The 27,926-nt window shown below is 36.3% G+C and overlaps 1 protein-coding gene across 2 annotated transcripts in view; it reads right to left on the reverse strand.

The window, feature by feature from the left end:
- Nucleotides 1-27,926, reverse strand: part of UTP20 (UTP20 small subunit processome component) — an 85,969-nt gene that overhangs the window by 18,237 nt on the left and 39,806 nt on the right. For both annotated transcript variants that reach the window (XM_032493532.1, XM_014560384.2), the window contains 18 exons: nt 26,416-26,624; nt 21,049-21,192; nt 20,351-20,430; nt 17,819-18,036; nt 17,146-17,290; nt 15,663-15,750; nt 14,411-14,554; nt 14,166-14,216; nt 13,912-14,064; nt 12,537-12,692; nt 12,052-12,192; nt 11,473-11,610; nt 8,582-8,721; nt 8,243-8,325; nt 5,546-5,835; nt 4,349-4,488; nt 3,964-4,120; nt 319-417 (listed from right to left, as the gene is read on the reverse strand). In XM_032493532.1, coding sequence (XP_032349423.1) covers nt 319-417; nt 3,964-4,120; nt 4,349-4,488; nt 5,546-5,835; nt 8,243-8,325; nt 8,582-8,721; nt 11,473-11,610; nt 12,052-12,192; nt 12,537-12,692; nt 13,912-14,064; nt 14,166-14,216; nt 14,411-14,554; nt 15,663-15,750; nt 17,146-17,290; nt 17,819-18,036; nt 20,351-20,430; nt 21,049-21,192; nt 26,416-26,624 — 2,576 coding nt within the window. The remainder of the gene's footprint in view (nt 1-318; nt 418-3,963; nt 4,121-4,348; nt 4,489-5,545; nt 5,836-8,242; nt 8,326-8,581; nt 8,722-11,472; nt 11,611-12,051; nt 12,193-12,536; nt 12,693-13,911; nt 14,065-14,165; nt 14,217-14,410; nt 14,555-15,662; nt 15,751-17,145; nt 17,291-17,818; nt 18,037-20,350; nt 20,431-21,048; nt 21,193-26,415; nt 26,625-27,926) is intronic.

Here is a 27,926-nt window from a genome sequence, read left to right on the forward strand (position 1 = left end):
GCTTTCTAAACCTCTGCTAGCCTAAGAGATAGTATATTATTTTCATTTTTATAGGCTATTATTATTTCTTATTTTGTGAACTGATTGGTGTCCTTTGACACCAATGATCTCTTAAAAAAAAAAAAAAAAAAACTAGAATAGGGGAGGGTAATGGCTCAGTGGTAGAGTGAACGCTTAGCATGCATGAGGTCCTGGGTTTAATCCCCAGTACTTCCATTAAAAAAACCACATAGATAAATAAACCTCCCCCTACAAAATAAATAAATTAAAAAGCAACAACAACAAAAAAACCTAGAATAGCTTTTCTCTAAATCTTACCTCAATCATTATATCCAAACAAGAGTCTAAATTCCCAACTTGCAGCTTGTTGGTGAGGCCTTGCAGCAACATGTGAACAGTGAAAGTTAGGACGTGGACCTAAAATGAAATGTGTAATAAGAATACAAATGGTTAAGAACACCACACTACAAAAAAATAAGATCTAAAAGTCCTGCAAAGGGCACACTCAGACTATATACCTGTCATTACTGCAATGAGAAGCTTTGACAAAGGACATACTTCTATCACTGTCTGAAATCCTTCAACCAAGTGGTCACGTTGCACAAAAGATGCTTGGAAACACATCACCATGCTTAGAATCTATGATTGTGACTAAATCAGGTCAGTGATTTATAAAGAACAGCACAAGTCTTAAACCTTAAAAACCAACCTGTGAATTAAGGAGCCTGTCAATGCTGAATGCAGTGAAACCTGGCACAAAAAGTGTTATGAAGGAAACAAATAAGTTTTCCCCCTCAACAGTAACCATAGCTGACATTCTTAAGAGCTTTCTATGGGCTGGGCACTGGATTAATACATCACATGTTTCATTTTTAATCCTTGCCCATTCTATCTATGGTGTAGGGGCTATATTCTCAGCATTTTCAGATGAGGAAGATGAGGCACAAAGAGATAGAGCAACTTGCCCAAGATTACATGAGTAGGGAGTGGTGGGGTCAGGATCTGAAACCAGACAGGCTGGTGCGAGAGTATACACAGTATACAACAGAGTATGTCCTGTATCCTGCTTCCAGTGCTGTAAATTATCAAGGTAAACATCAGATAATGATCAAGGCTAAGAAAATACACTTGGCTGTCAATAAACAGATTGGATTTTAAAGGCATAATTTCATATATATCTGTTTATGATCTTTAAGTATTCATATATTTAAAATGTTTGCTGAGAGCATTATATAATTAAAAAAAAATCCTTTTGGGGGATAAAGAATGAAACTTGAAGAGTACAATTTTGGTTGTGTCCACTAATACTAATAGCCAAACTGCTGTTCTTGTATCCCTGTTCTACTTATTTTAATAAATAATGAGATGGACTGGAAGAACAGGTGGTTAGAGAAAAAAAGGGCTACTAGGTTAAACACCCTAGGTGTTCAATGAAAACATGAGAATGAATCCTCAAAGGCAGAGCTGTACTGTATTCATCCTTGTGTGCTCAGTGCCCAACAGCACCTCACACAAAATAGCCATGGAATATACGCTGGTTGAAAGAACAGAATAAAAATGGATACTGACAGGGGCTCCAGTTCCAGGTAAGATGGAGAAACCACACTCTATCCTGTCTCCCACACCGAGTGCAGCTGTAAACCCTGGACTGGAAGCATGGAACTACTACTGGGGAAGAACACCAGAATGTGAGTACCGCCAAATTTCCAGTGAGTTTACCACTGTTTCCTGTCCAGCTATCCCCAGCCACCATGGAAATGGGTGCCAGGACGCAGAGAACTCTACGAGAAGTCCCGTGGCTTTAACAGTAGGAGAAGGAAATCAGGATGCTCCAAGAGAGTAAGGAAATCTCTCTCCCTCTCTCTCTCTCTCTCTCTCTCCCCGTCTCCCTCCCTCCCCCTCCTCTCGCTTTTTCTTTCTTTTCTCCATTTTCCTACATCCCAGCCTCCCAACCACCCAGTGGTAATGGTGGTGGCATGGGCCTAGAAATGCGGACTGCAGCAGCCACAACTCTGTGGGAGGGAAACCTTCCTCTCCCTCAGGGGGGCTGCAGTCCTGAGGGGGTGGAAAACCAGCTGCTTCTCTCCGTCCCACCATGGCCTGGCCTATGCGAGGGCACAGCTGTGGGTAGTGCACGGCAAAGTGGAAGAAATAGAGCTCCAGCTTTCTAGTTGGAGGTCTGACATGAACGGAAAAATTGAGCGTTAACAAAGAATCAGATGATATAAGGATAAGTGGAAACTGCAGAACTGAAAAAAAAAAAAAACAATAACTGAAATAAGAGAACTCACTAGATGGGCTCAATAGCAGGATGGAGATTAAAGGAGTCAGTGAACTTGAAGATGAATCAAGAGAAATTATTCAATCTAAACAGAGATGAAGAAGATTAAAAAAAAAAAGAACAGAGCCTTAGGGATGGATGAGACAAAAAAAAAAAAAAAATATATATATATATATATATATATATATATATATACATTTCACTGGAGTCCCAGGAACAGAGAAAGAGAGCAGTGTCAAAATAATGGTTGAAAACTCCCCAATGTGGTTGAGAAGCTCAACAAACCTCAAACAGGGTAAACCCAAGAAATCCGCACTCATAATCAAATTGCTGAAAAATAAAGACAAAGTCTTCACAGCTGCCAGAGAAACATGACGCATTACTTAGAGGAGATGAATGAATGGCTTAATCATTCATCAGAAAGGCCAGAAGGAAGTGATAAGACATTTTTAAAGTGAAAGAAGAGAAATAACTGTCAATGTAGACAACGGCAATATCCTTCAGGAAAGAAGGTGAAATGAAGACATTCACAGGGGAAGGAAAATGAAGACAATTTGTTGTCACCACACCTGCTCTATGAGATTGCTAAAGGAAGTTCCTTAGACTGAAGGCAAATGATACCAGAAAGAAATCTGGAAATTCAGAAAAGCAGGAAGAGCAGTAGAAATGATAAATATCTGGGCATAGCTGAGGATTAAAAGCAAAAACTCTCACACTGCTTGATAAGTTTTTAATATATGACAATATAATACATAAATTATTAAACAAAGAAAGGGTGAACGGATCTATGTGATGATAAGTTTTTTTTGCATTCCACTTGAAGTGCCAAAATACTGATTCTAAGTAGATTATTAAAAATTAAGTATGGAAATTGTAACCCCTAGAGCAATCACTAAAAACTATACAAAGACAGTCAGTCACAATGAATACTGCTATTCTTAGTATGTTAGACTTATAACCCATAGAATAGGAACTTTACCTCAGAACAAATTAGGACATGGAAAGTCAAGCTAACTACCAGGAGTCTGGCTGGGTACTTGAAAAAACAAGTTGCAGTGTTTCTCAAACTTCAGATCATGCAGGGATCTTATTAAAACGCAGATTCTGCATTTAGGAGGTATAGGTCCTAATCGCACGTCTAACAAGCTCCGAGGTGCTGCTGACACCACTCGTCCAGGGTCCACTCTTGGAGCAGAAGGACCTGGAGCTGGACAGCCATGTGACTACTCGAAGAGCTTTTTATTCCACCTGGCACTCTTTTAATTTTTATGACTTATGTAATACGTTCCCACTCTTATTAAACAAGTGTGTGTATGTTCTTTATTGTTCACATTTTTGGCAATACATCTGATATATACTCATAAAGAACTTTATTAAGAACTCAGAGAATATAAAACTTGGTATCATGTGATTTGGGAGATAAAAACAGGTTATGTTACATATGTTACATAACCTGTTTTTATCTCCATAAGGATCTTAAAAAAAAAAAAAAAGAAAATCAACTATAGAGGCTTTCTTAAAAGCAGATTTTTAAAATACTGATTAGAAACTTTTGAATATACTTCCTATCTCAGTGGATGCACTTTACTAAAGACAGACTCAAATTACCATGACTTAGTGTTCAAATTGCAAATATTTGAACTCCAACCCAACTTGAATGTAAAGTATGTAGTGCAATTTACCTGATACCCACGGACAAGGGTACTCCGTAATTCTTTTAAAATATACTGTAGGTAATGCACACCCAGATCCTCTATTATTTTTGCGAGAGTGCTGCGTGCAATGTCTCTGATTTCCTGTGCTCTGTTCTTGAGGAGGGCACACACTTTCAGCAAAATACTAGAACATGAGAAATTGAAAAATGACTAACCAAATCAACAGAACCAAATAAAAACAAAAATATCTTTTTGTCTCTTAATTACTTATAATCCAAATTATCCAAATTAGGATTCTAAATCACAGCAAACTGGGACAGTACCTCTCTTCCTGACAAAAAAGATTCGAAAGTCAGGAAGAAAGAACCGATTTTTGAATTTCTGAACTTTTCTAATTTGTCACACAACCTACCTTGGCAGATTGGTTTCCATGACTTCTTGTGGAAGGGACTGCATTAGTTTAACCATGGCAAAAGCTAAAGGAACTCGAACCACTTCCTCATCATTCACAACCTTTGATTTTATGAGCTTGTGCTCTTCTTCCCTTTTAGTCTGTAAGAAAAATTCAGGTTAAACTAAAACAAAGATAAACAGATTAGGGACCTACCAACACTACAATCTTGTAGTTGAAAGATAAGTTCTTTTGATGTATCTTATATTCATTCCTAAGTTTAGTGTCTTAAAAAACAAACTCAATTATGCAATTTGATAACCCTCTGAAAATTATAAAAAATAATAGGAAACAGAATATTCTTTTCAAAGGAGCAACCAATCAATCAATTAATAAAGCCAAGTATTCACTGATGGGGGGTTAAGATTGCTGTGAAATATTTAAACTCACATAAAATTTGTGTTAATTGGGACTTTGAAGTGTTTAAGTGACATTGTTGGTACAGGAAAAATACAGTGCCTCAAATAAAGGTTATTTACAAATATATAAAATGAGGAAGTCAGTATTTTACACCAGGGATTGGCAAACTTTTTCCGTAAAGGGCAAGATAGTAAGAATTTCTGGCTTCATGGCCTCTGTTGAAGCTGCGCAATTTGCTGTTGTAATGCAAAAGGAGAATTAGATAATAGATAAATGAATGGGAGTAACTGTGTTCCAACAAAACTTGATTTACAAAAATAAGCTGCAAGCTAGATTCAGCCCAGGGGCCACAGTTTGCCAGCCCATGTTTTATACTGAGAAAGAAAGGCTCTGGCTTCATGAGAACACATTCCTAAATGTTACCCCTACTAACTAAGGGAAAGATGGATTTATGAACAGTAGAGAAGTGGCCAAGAAGCCTAAAGGGAAACATACTCTAATTTTTAATAACCTTTTTTGGAAATGGGAGTGATTTTTAATATCTACTTTGGAGATAGAAAAAGTATAAATCTACCATATCAAAATCCTAATAATGAAGGAGGAACATGACTACCTTAGCTGCAGGAGATGAACCCAAAGATAATGAGGTTAAGAGAAGGGAGCTAAACTCTGAGATGTAGACATAAAAGAAAATCCAAAAGCTGATGCCAACCCATATAGTTAGGAGCCTCAGTCTGACTGGACCCCACAGACACCTGAGTTCACACAGACCTGTTACGCCCCAAACAGAATGATTACCGTAGAGGCCAGGCATTTATGGAGCCTGGGTAGGATGTCCCCAGTTATGGTTCCTTGAATATTTTTAATTGTTCTCTCCAATTCTTCCTTATTCCGAGGAAGGAAAGAGACGGACTTCGTGATACACTCGGATTCCTTGGCTGAAGTCCCTTCAGCCGGGTCAGGGTTTTCCAGTTCTTCCTTGTTGTACGACAAAGTCTCACATCCACCTTCATCTTCCTTCTCGTCCTCATCTGTATGCTCTAATTCCATGGCATCGTGCTCGGGCAACTCAGTCACTTCTACCGTGTCTATATTTAGTAAAGGACAAAAGTCACTTTAAATCAAATAAGGAAACCACAAGGTTGTGTTAAGTAGTCTTTTCTACCAACATCCAATAAAAATATCTAATCACCAACTATAGGCAGATCAGATAAGGGCTGAAGAAACATCAATAGAAGAGAGTGTTATGAGGGAGAGGGTATATATAGAGTGTGCGCCTAGCACGCACAGGGTCCTGGGTTCAATGCCCAGTAAGTCCATTAAAAATAAATAAAAACCTAATTACCATCCCCCACCAAATAAATAAAAATGTGAAATTTTTTTTTTTAAAGTGTTACAGTTCTTTACTTTCTTGCAGCTTAGCATCTAATGAGGAACAGAGACAAGTGAAGTGACAATTATAAAAGGGTGTAGAACAGCAAGTACAGGGCACACATTGGGAGGCTGGGGAGAAGGAGGGCCCTTAACCAAAAGAAACCTTCCAAAATACTGTGGTTGGAGGTTTCCAAAAGCAGAAACCCACATTCATGAGCATGAAGAGCATAATGGCAGCCAACAGTTCTCATGCAGAAATGTCCCTGATTATAGGATTCAGCTCATTAAAAATTAGGCAGTACAGTATTGTGGGGGCAAATTCAGATTTGACTCTGCTAACAAGCCATGTGACTCTAGCCAATTAACTTAACCTCTGTGGGAGTTTGAGTCTTCACCAGTAAACTAGAGTTGGCACTTAACCCTACAAGGCTACTGTGAGAATTAAATGTGATGAACTATATAATGTGCCTAAATCAGCCACTTCACTCACTTTCAAAAAAAATGGTAGCTACTAGCCTTTCTTTCTTTACTGGCTGTGTAACTTTGGGAAAGTTACTTTACATCTGAACCTCCATTTCTCATATCAAAAATATGGGCTAACTAACACCTAAGGTTCTTATAAGGTTCTTTTGAAGACAAATGAGATAATGTCTATAAAAGCCCAGTTCACAGTAGGTGCTCAGTAACTCTTTTAAACTTCATTCATATCTAAGAAGAAAAAGACAGTTAAGCAAATTAAGTATTTTAATTTTTTAAAGTTTCTGTTTATGTGAAGTTTCAAAATGCAGATTCAACTGACTGAAGATAAACTAAGGGGCATTAGTACATTAATTATTTAAAACACAAACAGTTCCTACAAATTCAAACCAGTCTTTGCTATTCGTTTTTGTGGTTCTAGTGTGACTTTACAGTGAATCAAAGAATTAGAAAATTCTGAGTAGGAAGGAATGGTGGAGTGGTGCAAACTGAGGGCCAGGATATTTCAATGTCTTTAACCAAAACAATTGGGATAAATACCTTGGCCTATTTAAGTGTTCATTCTTTTTGTTATGTTTCTGTGCTGGCTGGAACCTTTACTCTGATGTTCAAATATAAGCAGTAGTAATAGGTACCCTCACCTCATTCTGGTTTTAAAGCAAAAGCTTTTAATCTTTTACCATTGAATATGGTGTTTCCTTAGATTTTAAAAGGCATCTTTTAATGGGTTAAGGAAACTTCTATTTATTCCTTGTTTAATAACTGCTTTCATCATAAACAGATATTGAATTTATTCAAATGTTTCCCCTGTGTCTATATAGATGACCACATTTTTTTTATGATAATGTGTTAAAGTTCCATTAACCAATCATACCAATTTCATGAGTTAGTGGGGGCTTCTTATTTTTCAATTGGTTGAAATTATCTGTTTCTTGAGTGTTTGTATTTGTCTATAAAACAGTCTAGACCTGACGTTTTCAACAGAGGATTTTTAATTACAGATTCAATTACTTTAATTTTAGAGATCTATTCAGATCTTTCATTCTTCTGAAGTCAGCTTTTGTATTTTATTTTTCTTAGAATTTGTACATTTCACCCAAATTTATACATTTCAAATTTACAAATGCAAAGATCATAATACTACTTAACCTTTTTCATTTAACTGTGATCTTTTAAAATTCTTAATATTACTTATGCCTTCCATTGTCATTGGTCAGTCTTGTCAGAGGTTTGCCAACTTATAATATTTTCAAAGATCAATTTTTAGCTTTGATAATCTTTTCTATTGTATCTACTTTATATTTCATTAATTGTTGCTCTAATTTTAAATTCTTATACTTTCTTTGCATTCATTACCTAATGTTTTTTCCATTCATTAAGGTGATATAATTGGATTTCTATGTAAATAATCTACAGCTTAGATTTTTTTCACTCATACAATTTAGACTGGCCTTCTCTATTGCTAAATAAGTTTTTACAAAAATACTCCAATCATTCATTTTAACTTCCTCCTGACTCATTCACTGGTTACTGCGACAAGAGTAGGAAAAAGGAGTAAGCTGAATTTCACCATCTTTAATTCATGATCATAAATTATCTGGGAATAGGAAGGAAATCTGGTTTAACAAAGTATTAAACACTTACTTTCTTCATTCTGAATTTTTCTCATTTGTTCTTCAAGAGTTTTGTGGTCAAAGTGGAATGCTTCTAACACTATCACTAGCAAACTGTTAAAAAAAATTTCACAGAAACGTTCATTTGATGAATAATATCATTTGACTATTAAAAGAAGGGAAAATGTAAAGACTTATAAACATTAAAATTATTTTTTACTAGTTTTAGGTATTGTTGACTTTAACAAGTCTTAGTATCATGTCATTAACACAACATAAAAAGAAATTGAGATTATGGAAAGTCTATTTCAGAAAATAATAAAAAATTTACATTTTAAAAGCCAAACAGAAATAAGAAGCTTGACCATACCTGACACCTAACTTTTGATTAATCTGTCCTGTCTGTAAGACGTGAATGAAATGCTTCAAGTAATATATATACGCTGACCAAGAGAGATGCTTGCAAATAGCTCCAATAACCTCTGTGGCAGCAATGGTTATATTTTCATGCTGTAAAACAAATCAAGAGCATCAATACAGAATAAATACTTGCAATAAGATACATACCTAACTTGGTACATTAAAAAACAGACACTAGGTGATGAGCAATTACAGAAAGGCAAGAATACCCAAACTATATCCCATTTTTTTACCCCCGGCTTGAAAAAAAGATGCTGTCAATCATAGAAATAACATCTTCCTTTTATTAAAAGATATTACCACAGTTTTGATTCTGTTCTACTCAGACCTCCCTGATGTGCTCAAGCTACAGACTGTGAATGATGTAAATTCAATGTGTAAAAGTTGATAAATGTGCCAAGTTAGATTGCACTGCTCAGCATTCAAAAGTACACTGCCTTGGAGATACCTCTTTCAGACCATGATGAAGAACAGGAACTGGATTTACCTTTATAATCTTAAACTAGAAAAGGAGACAAAAAAATATGAAATAGTTTTCAGACTTTGGACATCAAACAGTATAGGACAGTGATTCCTGAGATAAAGGAAACAAATGAAATGAGCCTTATAATTACCCCAATTCACTGTGTGAGGTTAACTGTCAGGTCATAGCACAGGAGAAGAAACCCAAAAAAGGGCCCTGTGTCTCCCTGAGTTAAGCAGGCAGAGGTGAGGCTGTGGTAGCCAGAGTCCACAGGACAGAGTATCAGACAGTAGAGAGCTACACAGAAAGAAAAGCTGCCCAGAGAAAGAGCCTGTAAGTCTTCAGCAGAGAGTAAGAGTAAGTGAGTGAGTAAGAAAGTGACAGGGAGAGAATCACCAAAAATGGAAAGATGAAGCAATCATCAAAGAGCTCATAGGGATGAGAATAGTTCATGTTCCTATCAGCCAGAATGAAAAACCCCATGACACATGGAGCATTAGGTATTCAGGTACTCAGAAACATAGAGCCTCATCAGCAGGGTCAAATTAGCTCTAGACCAAAGGCTGCTCCTGCCTAACAAAGCTTAGAAGTGAGCCTCAAAGGGACCAGACTACTCAGAAATAGCCTAACTGCATCTGAAAAGTATTCTCAGGAATACTTAGGGAAATACAAAAAGACCTAGCCCCAGCAAAGTCAAATTCACAGTACCTGGCATCTGAAAAATAATGACCGGGCATACAAAGAAGCAGAAAAATAACACTAATGAGAATAAAAATTAACCAATAGAAACAGACACAGAAATGACACAGATGATATAGACTTAGTAGACACAGACATTAAAACAATCAATATAATTTGATTCCATATGGTCAAGAAGCCAGAGGAAAGCATGAGCATGTTAAGGAGAGACATGTGAGATTTAAAAAAAGGCCCAAATTGAACTTTTAGAGGTGGGAAAGACAATTCTGAGACGAAAGACACACTGGATGGGTTTAACACCAGATTAGACACTACAGAAGAAAACATTAGTGAACTTGAAGACACAGGGATAGAAAAATGAAACAAAATGGAACCCAGAAAAGGGGGGAAAAATTATTAAGAAAAAAGAAGAATTCATGAGTTATGGCACAATTTGGAGTGGCCTAACATATAATGGAATCTCCAAAGGCTAGAAGGGGAACCAAAATATCTTTGAAGAAGTCATGGCCAAAAACTTCCAAGTTTGATGAACAATACAAAGCTACAGATTCAGGAAGCTCAACAAACCCCTTAAGCACATGAAGGAAACTACACTAATCACATACAAATGGCTTAAAACTAGTGATAAAGAGAAAATTTTAAAGCAAGCTAGGGGGAAAAAATACATTCTACTCAGAGGAACAAAGAATGGCTTCTTTTGGAACCAACCCCCCCCACCTCAGAAGTCAGTAGAGCAGTATCTTTAAAGTACTAGGGGGGAAAAAACAAAAGCTGTCAAACCAGAATTCCAAATCTAGAAACACTATCTTTCAAAAACAAAGATAAGAAAAGACAAATAAAACCTGAGAGAATTCATTACTGGTAGACCTGTACTACAAAAAATTTAAAGGAAGTTTTCCCTCTAGCAATAAAATGATACAGGATGAGTATCTGGATATATATAAGGAATGAAGAGCACTGGAAATTACAAATATGTAAGCAAATAGAAAAGATCTTTTCCTTATTTTAAAAGATCTCTTTAACAGGTAATTGAATGAAGCAAAAACAACAGTATCTTATGTGGTTTAAAACTAACGTATAGGTAAAACTTAGGACAAAAAAGTTGAAGACAGTCCTAAATTCAAATTCTGGTTCTGACTCTGTGTCTTTGAGAAAGTTACATAATCTCACTCATTCTCAGTTTATACTCCTATAAAATAGTGGTAACAGTCCCTACCCCACAGGGTTGAGTTGTGGTGAGGAAGTCAGATTACACATTAAACTACTTAGAACAGTATCTCTATCTGGCATAGTGCTAAAGGAAAAGGCAGCTGTTTTCATTTCATTTCATTTCTTATGAGCCATTTGGGAAAACAATGAGTCTGCTGATTAGTGGAGTTAATCAGAATTAAGTCCTACGATACAAAAATAAACGTATGCTTAGTAATGTGATCATTCCTAAGAGGGGAAATATTTTGTGGTTGGCCTTTGTGAGCTAATAATAGTGAAAATAAAAATAATAGCCACCATTTTTAGAGCATTTACTATGTGCCAGGCACAATTAAGGGCTTTAGAACTATTCTTAAGCCTGTAATGATGGTGACAACATCAGTATGGATGCCACCAATGCCATATACATTTGGGAAAAGTGTGTCATGGTTTGGGGAGAGGTTTACTGGTTTCTAGATCTAATGCCCTACCTTGAGCATTTTCTCATCAAAAACTGGAGTCATGGCATAAGGCATGATGTAATTCTGAAGAGATTTAGAAGACAGCACAATTTTGCCTTCCGTTAGTTGTTTTGCCAGTTTCTTCAAGGCTCTTGCTCTTCTGTGGATCTGTGTTTGATAAAATATAAATTAGTTAATGAATAATCTCACCTACAACCAGCTCCATTTCAGTCTCATGTTCCTTTTCCATGAAAAGATTAAAGGAGTGAAATATAGTCCATGTGTTACATAAGCAAACACCTGTGCCTTAATTTGTTCCAGAGACATAATTCATGACATTTCTTTGCCAATGGAGAGTATTTAAACTTCTGAGGAAATGTCAGGGAAAGGTGACACTATTACTGTGGTTTGCAATAGTACCAAGGAAATCAGACCCCAGGGAACAATCTCCTTCTATGCAACCTTCTATGCAAATTTGATGATCAGGAAGTCCAAGGAATGAGAAGCTCAAAACTTTTTGGAAAATGAAAATAGATCTTTTAAAATGAGACAGAACTATTTGAAACACTTGTTTTATAGACGGGGGGAAAAAGCAGAACTGCCTTCTACCTGAATGTGCTTCATATTCTCAAAGAAGTCTGTTTCTGGATCATGGCGATCGGTAAGCTGCACCAAGTCTTTAAATTCTGGTTGATTTGGAAAGGTTTGAATTAAACAGGAAAGCAGTGTGGTATAATCCTGTTGAACACTCTGCAAATACCAAGTTGAGAAAAAAAACTTTTTTATTTTAAAAAGAATTTGCTTCTTAGATAATACAAAGAAACACCAAAAAAGTCATTAGAATTTTTTAAAAAAGCAAAGCATTCCCAATGCAAAAAACTATATAAAGTCAGAAGTGATCGCTCTCCTTTCCAGTCCCACTTCTCCATTAAAAGTTTGGTGAATATTTATACAATCTAGTATTTTAATTAAGTGTACTAAGCCTGACTGCTTTTCTACAAAACAACAGCAGAAGTAGGGAAAAATAAAACCCAAACCCAAACCCACAGACAGCAGTACTTAAAAGATAAGATTATAACTGCAAACCCCAATACCTCTGTCTGGCTCTTCAACCCCTTCCTCAGTTTCTCCAGGAGTGAACGATGAATGACTTCTCTATATTCTTTCTCTGTGACATCCAAGGCAGCAAGCTTTTTGATGACAGTCATCAAGCACATGCTTGCATTATCACTTAAAGACATGTCTCCTAACTGGACACAGGGAAAAACCCAAATTATTCTGTGCAATAACTATAATATGGAATGTTATTTCCTAATGAAAGAGTTTATAATATTTAGTCCCTGTTCTGTGTAAAATTCTCTACTAAGAAATGTCCCAAGAGTACTTCATATCTAAGGAAGAACTAAGCATAGGGTTGTGAGGAATATAGTAAATGATTTTGAAAAATCATGCTGAGAAATGTCATTATTCCAGAAAATACTACAAAATGTACTCTTTGATTAGCTTTATTTCTCAAAGCAAACAGAATAAAAGGTTCACTAAAGCTAGTTTTCAAAATTCAAAATCAGGTGGTCACTTAGAATGACAGAGTTGGCTGGTGTAATACTGGTTAGCTGCTTCAGAGTTCCTGGTTTGAAGAATGTAGGTTATGGGTAGAGAGAAAGTATTCTCAACTCAGCCAACCAGGCAGTGCTGTAGAATTCCTCATGTTGAAATCTGTTAAGATATATGAAGAAGGAGCCCCAAATAGGGAGAATACTTTCCCTTATTTTACTTAATCCTTAATATCAGATGAGTAACTATAAAATGCCACAAAGAGATTACTGATGCCACTACATGGTTAACTACTAATCAAGGGTTTCATTTTCCACATTTTTTAGTTTTAATTCATTTTAGCAACATGGTACTTAACATATGTAGTTCCAAATCCCACTTATTTCTACTATATCAATAAAAGAGGGCAAACTGTCAAATATAGCTGCATAACTTTAAATACTTGATATTTAGCTGACACATTATAAAATTCACTCTTCTAAAGTGTACAATTCAATGGTTTTCAGTATATTCAGAAGGTTTTAAAACCAAAGCCACTATTTAATTTCAGAACATTTCCATCAGCCCCCCCCCCAATGAAACCTCGTACCCATTGGAAGTCACTCCCTTTTCCTCCCGCCCCTGCAGCCTCTGGTCACCACTAATTTACTTTCTGTCTTTATGGATTTCCCTATTCTAATACATAGCTTTTTGACTTTGCAAAGTGCTTCCATATGTCTTATTTTACTCAAAATATTTGCCTTTCAAAACATGAGAATAACAATATGGTATTTGCCAAACAAAATATTCTAAAACTGAAAGAAATTTTAGACTAAAAAATCCCATCATCCTCAAAAAACAGATTAAGAAATTAGGTTGTGCTATTGTATTATCAAAATAAAAAAGAATTCATAAATTTTTCCTGTAAAAACCTACCTCCATGTTATAGAAACAGTTATGCATGACTGGAATTAGGTAGTTAACATCCATGGTTTGCATCTCTTTAATATAAGAGGTGATGACCTGGAACGCTGAGAAGCGAACGTCAAAGTTGATATCATCAAGATGTCTCTGATCAAAGGCGTTAAGCTATGAGAAATGCCATTGAAACCACGTAAATAAAGGTACATAAATTTTAAAGAGTAATAATACCTTTGAAGCAAAAGAGAACTAAGATTTTTTTTTCTTACCTTGACAACATCAGTAATATATTTTAATCCACTCTCAAAATCAGAAAGAGTCTAAAGGTAATGAAAACAATATATTAGTGAATAAAACCTTAACTTTTCTGTCCTTCTCCCTTTGACTCCCTGTCCCCACTCAAGTTTATATGGAAACATCGTATCAGGACCAAGAAAGCTGCTAATATATGTTCCATGTCATAGTGATCTTTTTAAAAAGGGGTGATTTAGGATAAAAATGAATTATTACAGACCTGGAAAACTGTACAAAGCAATTGTCTTGACAACTTGTTCTTAATAACTGAGAAGAGTTTTGCTAGAGGCTTGAGGAAGCTTGTGGGCTCCAGACAGTGTTTTAACAGGTTTTGTACTGTCACCAGGATATCAACCTCTGTGTCCTTAGGAAGAAATATTGAAAGAAATCACATTTCAGTAATTTATAAAGCTGGTCAACTTGGCTTTAATATATTACAGAAAACAAATAAATATGAGTAAGAGATAAAAGTAGTAATAATTAGAAAAATTATTTCATAGTCCTTTAAAAGTTCTTAGCATTTTAACTTAACAAAAAGCCCACAACAGTGTCCATTAGTTTCTTCCTTTAATTCTAATAGAAAACATGCATGGTTTTGAAACATAATTTCTTCTATTTTCTAGTCAAAAAAGAGCCAAGAAAAATGAACTTGCTGAGGAAAAATATACACTTCTGGTTGTTCACAAATCTGTGGTCTTCTAAACTGAATTACTAGGTGGTAAGAGTTATTCAGTATAACTACTAAGGACTTATAAACAAGTTTGAGCCTCAGGAAGACTCTTTTAATTAAAACTGAACTAGGGTTTAAAAATCTTATCAGGAACTCTTAGCTATGTCTGAATATTAAAATAGTCTGACTTTTCATTCAGTTTTGCCACTGTGATCCGTATTTAAGATCAATGAATATCCTGAGTTCCAGATTTGTTACCCATCAAAGTCAGAGAGAAAAAAAAAATCCTGAAATGGATTAGAAAGGAAAATGAAGGGTAACACTATTAATATAATGGTAGATGATGACTCCACCTTCTTCTCTGCCCCCACTCCTAATTCTGTCCCAATTTTCCCCCGCTGGTTTCTTCCACCCACCCACCCACCCACCCTTCCTTCCTTCCTTCCTTCCTTCCTTCCTTCCTTCCTTCCTTCCTTCCTTCCTTCCTTCCTCCCTCCCTCCCTTCCTTCCTTTCTTTCATTTTATTTTTTGGGAGGTAGGTAATTAGGTTTACTTATTTATTTATTTTTGGAGTAGGTACTGGGGATTGAACCCAGGACCTTGGATATGCTAAGCATGCCCTCCACCACTTGAGCTATTACCTCCCCTCTCTGTTTTCAATTTTATATTTCTGTCTAAAGTCATTTCACAAATACTCTGGGACAAATATATCACAGAATCTAACCAATAAAATTATTGTTCACAAATAAACCTAAAAATAAAGTGCCACTTTAAAGCAAATAAATGTCCTGCGAATTCATACCTGAGCAATATTACCACGATGGAGGAAAGGAAGGAGGAGCGTGATGAGCAGAGAACTTTGTTCTTTGTCTTTCATAAACTTGCTGATCCTAGAGAAGGAAAAAAAGGAGATACGAATGGAAGATACACAAGTTAAGAGCATTTCTCTAAGTTCCACTTCCTGTAGAAAAACATCAGTGCTGAAAGACCCAGGTGGCATTTACGTACGTGTGCGTGTGTAAAAAGTCTAACTCACTTATTCAGCAGCGCCCACTCTTATTCTCTCCAACTTCAGGTTCTTGGTTACTAGTCTATTATTTCTGTAACATCTGATTGTGTAGGTGAGTTATAGTAAACTACAATGCTATAATTGCTTATTTTGCAAGGAAATAATGTTTTTATGTGCCAAGACTTAGCTAAGGCTTTATCCACAGTATTGCAATTTAACTCCCACAACAGCCCTACAACGTAGGGATTATTACCCCCATTTTGCCCAGAGAAAACTGAGGCTCAGAGAAGTTGATGTCACACAGCTAGGAAGTGGTAGAGCAGTCTTTCAAAGCCGTCCTTCTGGTGCCTAATCACTTATCATCTTCTCACTACCACACAGCCTATGATAAAACTTAACGAGTGCATTTAGTGTGCTTGCCCATTCTGTGTAACTTAGAAAACCACTAGTATAAATAAAACATTTTTTTAAGTTCCTGGAAGATTCTAATATAGCATATTTTGTGGTTGTTGAAAATAACATAAAAAAATAAACTTTCAACAACTAAGTCCTGCAACAATTTAGAGTTTAAGATAGAATCATTTTTTTGCATTCATGTTTACCAACCTCATACTTTATAGAAATCACAATTATATACTACCAGGTCTACTGCCAAAGACAATCTTTAAAAACCCTTGCAAGATCTTTTTTTAAAAAATATTTTCTTTTTGGGTAATTAGATTTTAACTTTTTTTGGTAACTATATTTATTGCTTGATTGGTTGGCTGATTTATACATATATTCATACAGACATACAGAGGTACTGGGGATTGAAACCAGGACCTTGTAAGTGCTAAGCTCATACTACCACTGAGCTATACCCTCCTGACCCAAGATCTTCTTAACTCTTAAAAAACAAACAAAACAAAATGCTCTTTTAAATTAATTATTTTTATCAATTATACTAAAAAAATCAAAACCATGATCTCACCTAACTCAAAATTTTAATTTAATTTAATTTTAACAAAATATGCAAAGGCTAAACAAGCATTAATTTAGCCTTATTAGAGATATCTTAGAGTTTTGAAGTCTGTTTCATAATTAAATGAAGGCAGATGTCATAAAAGGTTTATTCCAGCAGAGAAAGAGAATTCTACATCAACTTAAAAACAGAGGGCATTTAAAATACTGAAAACCTTTTTACCTTGTTAAAACAAATGAAAAATCAAATATGATTTAAAAAAAATTAAAACCACAGGTGGTAATGTTATCTTTCAAGGACAAAGATATCACTTACTTTGAAAGAATGCCGAGTTCTTTACTGACTTGTGCTCTGTTCTTCTTCTTTTTCACCTTTTCTGCACTTATTGTGGTCTTGCTGAGATACTGGAGAATTGCAGGTACATGAGGTAGAATTAATCGTCCTCCTATTGTGATAGACTCTGAAATAAATAGTGATAAGTGTACTGATTTTAATTAACTGGACTCTTAAAGGATAATTATACAGTATCTTCCTAATGACATAAAAGGAAGGCACCCAATGACCATGAAAATTTAATAAATTTCAACTCTAAAAATGAAGTAACTTTCTTCTTAGTTAAAATAGCTATATTATTAGCTAAATTAAAATTTTATGAGACCCCCTTAACGTTTTATTTAAACCATTTTTGGTAGTACTAAAAGAATTGTTAGGATAATACGTTAGGAAGAATTCAGAGACATGACAATGAGAAATCATTTAATAATGTCCTGGAAGACAGTTGAGCTCTGGAGTGTAAATGATCTGAATTTCTACTCACTCCAAAGAATTCAGTTTATATATACAAATTGGTATTAATTCCTAGAGAAAAGAAACTCTTTTAATGGCCTAGGTTATTAAAAAGAGTCAGATTCTATCGATTCTTCCATTCCGAGAGAAAAAGCCATACCTCAGAAGTGTAAGAATCATTTGCTTTGGGTGGCTTACGTACCATCTGTGCTCTCTGTGTATACGCATCCAGTTACTGGCAAGCTCAAAACTGTGTCTGTGGGTTCAAAATCTGGAAGGCTAAGAAGGTCATCAGCTATCTCCATCACAATATTAGCTGTGGCCTCAGAGAGATTCTTTGCTGAGAGAATTGCAAAAACATTGGTCAGGATATCACATTCCGGGTGCCCAGGTTTCTGTTTAGCCAGGAAAGGGAAATATCTGCAAGAAAAAACACTGAAATAGTCATCTTCTTTCTCAATATGTTTCTAAATACACGTTCCATGTGAATGTTCACACTGAGCTTAATGAACACATAAATGTGCTTATGTGTGCATATGAATGTTAATGAGATTACTCAAAAGGGAAATTACTTTAAAATCTAAAATTTGATATATAATAATTCTAGGCACCTTACATTGTAAGGTGTATGTATATTTCTTACTTAATCCTCATAACACCTCTATGAGGTAGTATCATTATCCCCTAATTTACAGATGAAGAAACAGAACTGTCCAAAGCCACTGAGCTAGTAAGTGGTAGGACGGTATATCTGAACCGCAGTCTAAGCCCTTCTGAAAGAAATGTATTGAAAACATGCTATTTTTCAATTACAAGACTTCTGGAATGTGAAAAAAAAAAAGTACTACAATATGGGAATCAGGAGTACAGACCAAACAAACATTTGCTGTGTTAGAATACGCAACACTCAGAGACTGGGATCATCTGTCAAGGGAGGGGGATGAATTCATCACCAGTAGTGAAAGACTCACACAACAGATATCCTAAAAGGGCAGAGAACACAAAGGCTTTCCAGCAATGGGCAAGCTGGCAATTGTTTTACAGCCAGAGAGGCAATCCAAGTAATTCGTAGAAAGGCCAAACTCAATAGCTTGGCTTTGCCAATTCATCATTGCTGGAAAAAGAGCTCAAGCACTTTAACATACCTTGTCCTGACAAACCGAAAGAAAAGTTCTAAGAGGTTATATTCACGCATCTTTGTTCAACAGATACTGGGGATAGTAATGGGCAGGCACCAAGCAAGGTACTTTACATATTATCATCTCCATTGTCAATGAGGGAGAAACTGCAGAAGAGAATGCAGTGGCATCCAATGACATGGATCTGTACTTGAGTAAGGACCCGACTAATATAAAACTGAGCCACTGTTACAAAGGATGAAGGACTTTGGATGAGAGTTCTTCATGGCTTATTTGGATAACAATGGCACTACTGTAAAACATTTCTCAAGTATGCCTATGAAGTGCTGTTTATAAATGTTCAGTGAGAAAACAAGATACGAAATTGCTTTCTCAAATTGAGAAATAAATGAAAAGAATACTTCTGATTAGTAAAAATAAAACAAGCTTTCCTGAGGAAGATAACATTAAGATACTCGGTTTGTTTTTGAAGACTATTTAATGACACAGGGAAATTCATGACATAATATACACACACACACACAAAATCAAAGGCTAGTTACACTATGATCCCAATTTTGTAAAAACTGATGCCAAGATTTTAACATCATTCAATCAGTAATAAGACATTTTCTTTTATTCTATCTTTCATTCTTCAAATTAGATCAGGGTAAATTTTACATCTATTTCCATCACTGAGATAAACAACATAGGTAAAGTTTCCACACTCTTTAGCGAATATGCATTTGGTCTGTAACACAGCATCTCTGAACCAGCAGTAGATAAGGCTCATACTGTCCTCAAAAGGATGCTAATTTGTGACCATGAGTACTGTATGCATATTTAAGTGGAGTTTTACAAAGGAAACAATGATCTAGAAAAATCCAGAAAGCTTGTGAAATTTTTTATTTTAAGTGGGAATTAGGAAAAAGACATAGATGCTAATTACAAATCAGCTTTTATTTTTAAACAAGCATGCAGAAAATGGTAATATTTAGGTGATGACATAACTACTAGCGTGTTTCACATCTTTTCCCTTTTCCAGGTCAAATCAAACTGCTAACACAATTACTGCACATTGGAAAAATGGACATATCAATTCCAATACAACTAATTTTCAAGTTTTAATAAAACTGTAAAAATAGCAAAAAATGTATACGTTTTGATATAATACATACTCTACAACTTTAATTTATACTAAATTGCAAAATGTTATTTTACCCATTTTTTTTTTCCCTTTTTTATTGTTATAAATAATTCAGACACTCCAAACATGTATCATGAAGAGTCTCTCTTCCCGACTCTGGCCCACTGAACCTCCACATGCTATGGTGACACTGACAGTTTCTCATGTACCCTTCAATATATTTTCTAGTTTATTTTACATTTACACACATGTATATGCACATATAAAAGCATTTTTCCTGGATCACTCTCTTCCTACGGTTCAGCAACTTGTATTTTTTTTAAACTATGTATTTTGAGATACAACTACCTTGATCTCTTTAAGTACACTAAAAGTAGTTCACTGTATGGAAAGAGCCTAAATTACATTATCAGTTCCCTTGACTAGTTTTCTCTAAATTGGTCTGGAGAAAAAAAGAAAAACATTATACCTTGCATTTCTGCTCCAGATACTAATTAGTTTCAGCAGAGGAGTAGGAGAATACTGACTCTCAGATCCAAGTCTGCTGATCTAGGACACAAAACAAAAATGCAACACAGAATAAAAACAAATACAGAATTGCAGGGGGTAAGAAACAACCACCACCACCACCAAAAAGCAGAGTAAGAAGAGAAATCACACCAGAAGACAAAAGAGCCGAGGGACAGAGATGAACATTTAAAGCACAAACTGAGCAGTAAAAAAAAATCTTTCCTAAAATCAAGTCTCTTTTATAGTCTTAGCTATAACTACACGAGTTATCATCACCAAGTGGGTGACAACCAGAGAAATCAAACAAGGAAATAAGTGACAAAAAAGCCCCGTGTATTTTCCCTCATGCTTGTCAAAGCCCAGAAGAACATTATGTGAGGTGCTACAGAAGTTATGTCACATTTGCTTAAGAGACACAATCACATTCAAATTTGCCTTGAGAATAAATGTCATGGTATTGCAGAAACTAGCTCTTGAATTTTAGGTGGTAGTGGAGGCAAAGAAAAGTGTTCTGAAAGTTCTAGAAACAAAGAAGGGCTTGCTGTGAAAGAAAAGACCAGCATAGGTGTTCGTGTCTGAGTGGAGCCTGTGCCAGCAGAGCAGTAGTAAAGGAAGAATCAGGAGGAGTCCGGGCAGAATGGAGAAATCAAGGTTTACCTGGGGCCAAACTGCACCATGAAACACAGCATCAATTTCTTCTGTTCTGAACTGATAGGACTCCCAATCCAAAAAGATGTCAGTTACCATTTTGATTCCAAGACGTCTTAAATTTTTCAGTGGGTTAATAAACCTTAGCTGTATCTGTAAAATAAAGATCTTCTATTAAAAAAAGTATCATTTTAATCCCTGACTCCTTGGGGAAGCACTCTTGCTCAGATGGCTAAGAATCAAATCGGAAATCCTGCTATTAAGCCTACTGACTCTGGCAGTGATTCACATGGAAACGTCCGCTGAGCAAGTAAGACATACTGCTTTTCTCACTGCACAAAAAGGGAGAGCAGATTCTTAAAAATATCAAATGGTGAGATGCATTCTATGACCATTGCCCAGTAAAATCACACCTGAGTGTCCTTAGTTTGGGAGCAGCTGTTTGGTATTCTACATTGTTTTACTTTTTCCTTCAAGCAATTGTCTCAATTATAAAATTCTGATTTCTTCCCATGAACAGAACACTCTAAAAGACCCTTTTTTTTTTGCTATCACAATGCCTTGGATTAGGAAAAAAAAATTATATCTTTATTTCAAATGAAAGCCACTTTTAGTTTTCATGTTTATGTTATTATTACTTTTACCTTTTTTAAGATTAGGAGTTTTCAATTATTCTTGTTAAAATTAGTCTAGGGGACTAAAGAATTTATGGTCTCTCTATATAGTGGAATACTCTGTGCAGTAAAAGAGAATGAAGTGACTGAATTAAGGCATGGGAAGATCTCAAAATATACAGCTCAGAGGAGAGGGGATAGCTCAAATGATAAAGCACATGCTTAGCATGCATGAGGTCCTGGGTTCAATCCCCAGTACCTCTTCCAAAAAATAAATAAGCCTAAATACCTTCCCTGGCCTGGCGGGGAGGGGAGTATACAGCTCAAAGAAAAATACAATTTGGATAAAAATGATTTGTCTTTTTAGAAGCATTAAGGCTGGAGTGGGTGGATATCTGAATTACCAGCAAATTTCTCTTATTAACAGATACTGCTATTTCCACTGGTATCTCCTTCCCTGTGAGTTATAAAATTATAGATTGTGCAATAAATTTGTTTAGATTCAGAGTGAAAAAATACATGGAGCCTCTACCAATGGATCCAATGGCATGGTAGCCATAGTCCTGACTCAGCTGAAAATCTTCCTGAAGGAAAATTTATTACAATATATGAGAGAAATAAAATGCCAATGATATTTGACAGCAGAAGAATTACTCTAAATCTGATATGGAAGATGCAGAATTTCCCCTGGATCTTAAAGGATGAAGAGGTTAAGGCCAGGCAAAAGAGAGAGAAAGGCCTCACAGAGATTTGTCCCAAGCACAGAATGCTGTAAAAATAAAACAGACGGGGAAAGATTCATTCCCTACTTGTTTTTCCACTTGATTAACATACTGTGAGGTCTGGATATGTAAGTGACAACTTATTTTTTACATATGACCTTAATTATTGACATTAACATCTATAAACCACCCTAAAATATATGAAGACCACACAAATGCTCTAACATAATGAATATCAAGTCTTATGGCCAAGCTATCATGAAGAAAACCAATACGGAAGTGACTTGTCCTAAGAACCTGATAATCTGATCAACAGAAGTATTTGAATCTGAAACTGTATGTTTTAAATTCAAGAGAACATGAACAAGGACACCATTAACTAGCTGTGCAAGTCTGAGGAATCATGTTTCTACCATTTACTTCTGGCTAGTTATCTCACTATTCAAGCCACAAAGACAGAGGAAATGACAGGCAAGCACAAGAAGGTGGTACAGCTACAAGCAACTCTGTCCCACTTCAATTCTACTGGCAATAGTTTCGCTGTCAACTGTATCACGTTTGGGGAAAGATGAAATAAAACTATTACTGGTAATTTGAAAAAGCATGGTACCATGAGCCCCTGGAGCAATAAGAAACTAACCTTGGCAAACATGACATCGAATCAGACCCCATCTCCCTTCCCCTATTCCCATCAGCCCCCTCCCATCAAGGACGACCTGCATGTTCTAGTCTCTTTGGTAACTGCAGTGCCTGGTCCACTCAGTAATTGTTGAATAAACTGGAGAAAAAGCCTGAAAATGAGCAACTGCAGACTTTACTTCCCAGAGGAACAGTCAATACGATTGAGTTTATGGACATTTACAAGTTACTTCATTGCTAAATGTACCAAAAAACAAAAACAAAAACCCCCAAACCCAAGCCCAAACAATCCTCAAGAACTCACAATACATATATTTCAATGTCAGCCAATGCCCCGGAGGAGCTGAAAGACACAAAAAAGTAAATGTGTAACTTAGCTCAACCACACAAATGTAGAACTTTAACTCACTTGAGTAATACTACTGTGCAATAATTCATTACAGCACCTCAAGGAATTCCATGGACTTGTCTAAGGAGTTTAAAAAAGAAAAAAAAAAAGGAGAGAAAAGAAAAGAAAGCTCCTATCTGTGAAGAAGGCTAGCACCTCACTAACTAATGAAGCGTGAAATTGCATAAATGATCCCTTGGGTTACCGACTGTTGACCCAGGAATAAGGCTGCATTACTGAGTAACTTCTAAGTTAACTGGAAAGGTGGGAAGTCAGAGGACTTAACAGAGGGTTTATAAAACCTCTAACCTTTCATGATTTAACACACCCACATATAGGTAGTCACAATCACTAACTATAAGGCAAAAACTAAAATTCTCACATAATTCTTTCTATGGTCCTGAAATGTTATGTTCTCACATAACAGAGAAAAAATTTTCTAAGACCCCCCCCCCCTTGTCAGCTTCCACTCCTGGTCCCCCCATAGCCTCTTTTCCACAAAGCAAAGTGATATTTTTTGACCCCCACCTTACATGATTCTTCCTGCTCCTTGTGCTCAAGCCACCTTGGCCTTCTGTCTCTTCTTAGGATGTGTCAAGGTTGTTCTGCCTGAGGGACTTTATGCTGCTAGTCATTTTCTCTGTCTGGAATGTTCTTCCAATGGCGGGACAGGTGTATGTCCAAATATTACCTCTTTAGAGAGGACTCTGAACACCCTAGTAAAAGCAGCAGCCGTCTACCTCCAGTTTGGTCGCTTCCCACCACGTCCCTTCATTCTGTTTCAATTCTTTACAATGTCATGTCTCTCTTTAACACGCTCATGCTTTCCTCTATTTCTGTGTCTATATGGAGCATATTTCTGATGGCTGTTTTAATATCCTTGTCTCCTTCTGTATCGTTTCTGGGTCTGCTTCTAACCACTGGTTTTTCTCCTTATTCTGGGCACAATCTTCCTGTTTCTTTGCAAGCCAGGCATTACCTCACTGGCTGTCAAACACTGTGAATTCCAGTTTCATTTAAATCATCTAAAAGTTTTGAGCTTTGTTCTGGGATGCAGTTAATTTCCTTAGAAAAAGTTTGACCTTTTTAAGCTCTGTTAGGTGGTGTCACGGCAGCCTTTATTCCTGGGCAAATCTGGCTCCAATATTGAGACAACCCCCTCCCAAGGACTCTTCCTGATGCCCCAGGTCTTACGAGGTTTCTGCTCTGGCTGTTGGCAGCATGAGTTGCTCCCAGCCCTGTGTTAGTCAGAGGACTGTTCTGCCTGCTCCTTTTTGGTGGCTTTGCCACTTCTAGTCAAGGTGCAGTAACAGGGACCAGACTTAGCTTTCCCTCTCAAGACACTAAAAATCAAACAGAATAAATGGAACAATGATTTCTAGACACTGGACAGCAGGCAGCAGAGGAAAGCAACCCCAGAGAGAGAGAAACACATGAGGGGAGCCTACACATTCCCCAGCTTCTTGCCTGGAGTTTCAAGCCCTGTTGTGGGAAGGAAGAGCCCAGGCAGAGTCCAACAATCTTCCTAAAAGGAGGAGACAGAGTTGTGCGACTTGGGGAGGTCAAGGTGGCTAGAATTCACAGGGCAGAGCACTGGAGAGGAGAGAGCACCACAGAGAATGAATTTCAGAGAACTGCAGAGGGACTCCTGAATTTATTTTCCTCTTAGAACTTACCACCTGACATTTTTCTAATTATTTATGCACTTACTTATAATTTTCTCCCCAAGATACTGAGTCCTTACTGTCTCGTTCTCCTACAACAATGTCTGACAGATAGTGGGTGTGAAATAAGTTTTACTGAATAATTAAAGGGGCAGGAACTTTTGTTTGCTTTGTTGGCTGTTTCACCCTAGTGCTTAGTACAGTGCCTGACACACAGTAAGGGCTCAATAAGGGCTCAATTATTTGCTGAAGGAATGAATGAAAGGATGAGGAAGACAAAATGGTGCCTACAGAAATGGCAGCTGTATTCTAACTCTCTGGATCTTGGTAATCAGAGAATATGATTTCATTACAAAAGTAGGTTTACACCCATGTGTAGCCTGAAGAAGCAGCATGAAACTTTGGCTGTCAATTTTTAGTCTTGACTATATTTGAGGGGCAGTTTACCAGGCATATTCATAAATCAAATGCAAGGAATTTGAGGCTAATTAAAACTATTTGTCATTCACTGAGAATCAACAGCAGAAATCTGAGTATAGATCTTTAAGCCCCATTTCCTCCAAGAAGCCTCCATCCGTAAAAACTTTAAATTTCTCCAGACTCCAAAGAAGTACACTTATGTCCATATCCATGTTTCAACAGAACATGAATATACTGTCTTGTTTATAATTCAGAAAAGATCTCCTTATGAAGCCGCTTGGCAGTTAGCTAGCTGGCTTGTCTTGCCCGATCTCGCTCCTTATCTTTATTTAAAACACTGCACTTACACTAGGCAAGATTTACCTTTAAAAGAGTTCTGGGCAATTCTGTCTCAAGAAAACAAGGATGATGCTAACAATGATCTATTCATTCTCCAACCATTCTGAATAAATGAGAGTTAGAAGGTGTCCTACACTTTTTTAGGCTCTTGAAATTAAAATCTAAGAAACATCAGGTCAGCTCTCCCTGACTTTGGTTTCTGAGACGTATACAGAACTAACTGCTTCCTTAATAGTTCACCTCCTTTTTAAATATACACTTGACATAATCTGCATTTTCTGGATATTTATAGCAGTGAAGATTCTCAGTATAGGAAAGACCATTTTAAAGATGCTTCACATAAGAAAGATTTTTTTCTTTTTGTTTATTTTTTTGGGGGGGTAATTAGGTTTATTTCCTTTTTTTTTATTTGACTGGAGGTGCTGGGGATCGAACCCATGACCTCGTGCATCTACCACTGAGCTATACCCTCCCCCAAGAAAGATTTAACCTAAAAGGATGTTAGATATTCAGGCCCCAACCAACTTTCCAAGTAAAGTACAGACTTGTATTAGCCCAAGAAGAAAGCATCTCAAGTGAACCTCACTCACCTTTTCTCGTTGATCAAGGATGTGTGATACAGTTGCGGTCATGCAGAGCAATATCTGCAAAATCTTTGGTAAGTAAGCACTGATCAGATGACTAATGTTCTTCAGTACTATCTCAAGGCTATTTAAGATACCATGCTGACGACCTAAAGGAAGAACTTTAGACAAATCCAAATCTTCTACTGCTTGGATGACTGCAGAATGGCATTCGCCTAGTGAAACAGAGGAACAGAGGAATCATGTGAAGGGAAATATTAGTTTGTTAATATTTATAATTATAGCTTACTTTCAGTCTCCCTCAATAAATCAGTATTTTCTATTGCTATAATAATTTATAGATGATAATGTACTTTACTTATTTTTTTTCATTTTGATTCTTACCAAATATTCAAGAGCTAGATATGGCAGGTTTTACTATTATCACTTTACAGAAGAAGAAACTGAGGAATAAAGGAGAGTAAGACACTTATGACAGAACTAAGACTCTAAGCCCAATTCTCATCCTATTTATACTGCTCCTCCATTTTACTCTATCAATTTTCCATACATTTTCTCCCTCTCTGCTTTCACGGACTATGCTAACTTCGGCAGTTTCCAAAAAAAATGTCTTGCTGCATTATAAGCTCCTTTAAGGTGGAGAATTAAATGTTTTATTTCTCTTGCAGCCCCTGGTAAATAAACAAAACAATAGTCCTTTATAAATAAGGTACCATACTGATGTCATAATTTACTTAAAAGATTTGAATTGTTATTGCTTGAGCTTTATTTGCTTCAAACCAACTGCTATGAGACATGAGCTTAGTGATTCATACACCTAAATGTTCCATCCATGAGAGTATCATTTATAGCTACCTTCTTACAATAGTGCCTAGGACACTGAACAAAAACTTTTTTATTTATTACTGCCAACTTCCTTCAAAGGGCACTATTACACTGAATGAAAATCTTTTTAACAGCTGTCCCTATTATCAGGAAAAAAAAAAAAAAAGTAACACATTACCCTACAGATAAATATCTATGTTTGCCTGAAGATTAAAGCAGAGGTACCATAGTCAGGAAGACATGGGTTCAAATCCCAGCTTTACCATAGGCAAAATACCTCTCTCTCTAAGCCTCAGTTTCCTTACATGTAAAATGGGGACAATCAAGTAATGAAATCTAATGTGGTGAAGAATCAGCTGAGCTGTGTGTAAAAGTGCTTGTCATAATGTCTGGCATGAAGTAAGCATTCCATAAATGTTAGCCATTATTATTATTATTAATCAGCAACATCGCATACTGGAGAACATAACACAGAGCATTACAGCTCATTGTATATACTTACTAAGCTACTCTGTTTAGACCATGAGGTGGAGAGCAGAAATTATAAATACTCACTTTTCTATTTTCAACAGAGTGTGGCATAGGAGGTATTCAACAAACCATTACTCAATAGATGAATGACTCAGTGAATGAATACATGCCAAAAAATTAAGATTAATTTTGTAGCATGCTTGAAGTTTCTAAGGAGAAAC

The sequence above is a fragment of the Camelus ferus genome, chromosome 12 (assembly GCF_009834535.1).
Source record: "Camelus ferus isolate YT-003-E chromosome 12, BCGSAC_Cfer_1.0, whole genome shotgun sequence".
In the NCBI taxonomy this organism is placed as follows: domain Eukaryota; kingdom Metazoa; phylum Chordata; class Mammalia; order Artiodactyla; family Camelidae; genus Camelus; species Camelus ferus.